General features: G+C 40.5%; 1 protein-coding gene across 1 annotated transcript in view; it reads right to left on the reverse strand.

Moving 5' to 3' along the window:
- Positions 1-3,351, reverse strand: part of LOC107711580 (liprin-beta-2-like) — a 28,575-nt gene that overhangs the window by 15,470 nt on the left and 9,754 nt on the right. The window contains exons 5-11 of the mRNA XM_016516584.1: positions 3,105-3,197; positions 2,832-2,943; positions 2,013-2,045; positions 1,512-1,555; positions 1,372-1,445; positions 1,253-1,295; positions 1,049-1,090 (exon numbers count right to left, since the gene is read on the reverse strand). Of these exons, the coding sequence (XP_016372070.1) occupies positions 1,049-1,090; positions 1,253-1,295; positions 1,372-1,445; positions 1,512-1,555; positions 2,013-2,045; positions 2,832-2,943; positions 3,105-3,197 (441 nt within the window). The remainder of the gene's footprint in view (positions 1-1,048; positions 1,091-1,252; positions 1,296-1,371; positions 1,446-1,511; positions 1,556-2,012; positions 2,046-2,831; positions 2,944-3,104; positions 3,198-3,351) is intronic.

Genomic DNA, 3,351 nt, shown 5'->3' on the forward strand with positions numbered 1-3,351 from the left:
TTTAGGCAGACCAGCGGCGAGCCCTCGCCACAGATGGTGAGCTGAGGGTGAGCAGAGAGGCTGACGGGATCCAGTGGAAATGGCGTTGAGCAAGGGAACAGGTCTATGAGAGGTGGTGGGAGAGGGAGGTTGGGTGGGATATCTTGCCAATCCAACAGTTCAGATGAAGATTGAGTGAAGAGTATTTCCGTATCCAAGTTGATTAATAGTCCAGAGTCCAGTGTGAGCTCACCCTCAGCGGTGGTGCCGTGGGCGGGGCCTTCCATAGCCCCCACGATGTCCACAGCTGTATCCACCGTCGCTTGTGCTGTCGGCTCTCGCACCTGGTCAGATACTTGGGGCTCAGGCTCCGAGGCGATCATCCGCTCTGTCGTTCCTGATGGCAATGGCTCAACGACCGCGGCAGGCTCTGGCTCTCCGTCTGCGGTGGGCTCGGGCAGCTCCGCGCCGTGGGGTGGAAGTTGACTGGGCTCTGGGTTCGGAGTGGGGCTGGTGTCGTCATCCGTGATTTGAGTTTCGATTTGCAGGACACCAGCACCCACTCGATGAAGGCGGCGAGGCTCTCTCGAGGACCATCTGCGCTCGTGTGGTGGCATTAAGTCCAACTTGATAGAATGAGCAGAGGCAGTTGTCCGGGTAGTGCGTGAGGTTGGCGAGGAACACAAAGTCTGTAGTGTGGTCCTCGAGAGAGCGATCCCCCTGCTCTAGCAGGAGGACGAGGACAGCAGGGTCATCCATAACAAAAATAAAAACAAAACACGCCGCTATACTTTCCTCTTTAGGTCGGTTATTCTGTCACGAACACGGTGTGTGGAAACAGGCAGGATGACGAAGACGACAAAGAATTCCAATAATCACTTTAATTCATTAACTAATAATGAGAACAGGAACAACCAAATATGGACACAGAGGGAGAAACCACAATCAACAGTCCACAGGGGTGTGACAGATTTCAGTTATACCAACATATTAAGTTTTAATTCAACTAGAATATTAAGAGTAAATATAATAATGACAGATTAATAACTTAAGATCATGATTTATATACCTCGTCTGAAAGAACAGGCTCTACCAGTTTCCCATCAACAGTCTAAAAAAAAAAAGAGTGAATCACTGGAAAGAACCTTAGCTTGTCACCATAATTTATGATTTTATAAGGTCTGTGCAAACCACACACACAAACCATTAAGAAATAATTCTGTATCAACAGCTAAACAACTGTAAATAAATTAGATTGGTTGTTTGGTGAAACCTTTTGTGCGGAACTGCCTTTAAAGTCTTCCATACTGATGGACCTGAGGAAAACAGTGTTAATATTTATATGTTACATGTCATTTTCATGTTGAAATGAGGATGTATGGATGCTGTTACCTGGAGTTTGCATCTTTCTGAGAAGAAACTGAAGGCGGCAGTAGAGGAGTTGAGCTACTAAAGGTCAACTTTACCAGAGACAAAAAGGGAAAAAAAATCAGAAATGGTTTAGGAAATTATGAATCAGACCCAGCAGTCACTATAAGTGTATCCATTCCTGTATTTAACCTTTGTAGCTCATGATCTGTTGACAAAGACAAAAAAAAAAAAAATGAAAGAATGAAAGAAACAATTATATATCTCTGTGAAATATGGTAAAGCCATGCACAAAACTATTCAAGATCTGCAACATTGTTTACAAAGTATAGTAACTACAGTCTGGATTTCATAAACCTCACAAATGTTTGTGATCTACTACCCTGAAAATAATTAAAATTTACAGACATGGACAACTGGAATTACACTGATCTTACACGTTTCCAAGGAAACCTAAGTGGAGCAATAAATGGTTACGACTTCATTTTAAAGTCACCAGCTCACAAGATGCTCACACAGGCATGAGTTTACAGGGTCACATAAAACAATGAGACAAGTGAGATCTTACACAATCAAATGCAGAAATTGGTTTTATGTGCACAGATGAATTCTGCATTAATATTTCTAGCAATTTGTGTGAGGATTTGTAATATAAACATGCTTACATTTGGTGTTGAGTCTCCTTCTGTATATCTCCTCTAATGTTGAGTGAATGGTAGTAAGGGAAAATAACCATTGTTAGCTACCACAACACACAGTAAACACATAAGGCAATTACTAATAACTGCTGTTAACATTAGTAATTGAACGATATGTATTTTTCAAAGGCTAATACCAAAATCTAAAGAGCAGGGCAGCTAATGGCCAGTGTAATGCAGATAAAATTTAAAGGTTAAGTGTGTAATTTCTGTGCCACTATAACGGCGTCAAAGGGAATAATAAGAATAATGACTATATGCACCTGAAATCGTGTACTGAGTATGTACCACATTTGATGAAGAACTTCTTTCTCGACCAGGATGTTCTATAAAGTTTACAACATCAGCCACACTTTTCAGAACCTCACAGAAGCAATAGGCCGCTTAGGTATGTTTTACTTACTATTTTATGAATACTGCAATTTCGGACATGCTATCATACTGCTATTTACACATAGTACTGTATGTAACTAACAACATCCGTATGCAGAGACTGCATGTAAAACTGAATGCATTTGGAATGTATGCATTCCCTGAACTCTCTCACTGCCTGTCATTAGTCAGCAAACAACTGGTTTAAAAAAAAAAAACTTTTACTTTTGTTACTTCACACAGTTATGGGACAAATATCTCAAATGGATGCATATCGGCCTATCACTAATTAACATGCATTAACATGCACAACTATTTAGCTTTTGAAATTCTCAAAGATCTAATTTGCCCTTAACCTTAGTCTTGACTGCATCAGGACATGCCTTTAGATGGATCTGAGAGAAAAAGCAGTACCTCTTTCTGCGCTGTCTACAGACAGTGGAGCTCTGGAGAGCAGCTGAGCCTGTATACTCTCTACCTCAGAGTTCTTACAGCTCAACAGCTGTTGTAAACTCATGATCTCTGCCTGAGAAAGAAGAAACACTTCATTATGATATAGCCAAAAATGTACGAAATTAGCTACGTTGGAAGATTGTCTGTGAACAACAACTTTGGGCCAAAATGTGGGCCTTTGTGATTCATAAGTGAGGACATAAAGACTTATGAATCACATTTGTGTGGCAGTACCTGTGTCACCTTGAGCTTCTGCTCATACTGCATCTTGTCCTGTTCCAGCTCATTAACTCGATGCTTAAGCATCTTGAGCTCCTGATGCAGGTTCTGTGTAATAATGCACACACCAAAATAATGTTCCCATGTTAATAAGAAAACAGCATATTTTTAAGTAAATATTTTTAAATTCATCATATTGTATATAATTTATATATAGCTTTTCCCACTAAAGGGTACCATGGTAAAAAAAAAAAAAAAAAAA

The sequence above is a fragment of the Sinocyclocheilus rhinocerous genome, unplaced genomic scaffold (genome assembly GCF_001515625.1).
Source record: "Sinocyclocheilus rhinocerous isolate Xijiao unplaced genomic scaffold, SAMN03320098_v1.1 scaffold793, whole genome shotgun sequence".
Lineage (NCBI taxonomy): Eukaryota > Metazoa > Chordata > Actinopteri > Cypriniformes > Cyprinidae > Sinocyclocheilus > Sinocyclocheilus rhinocerous.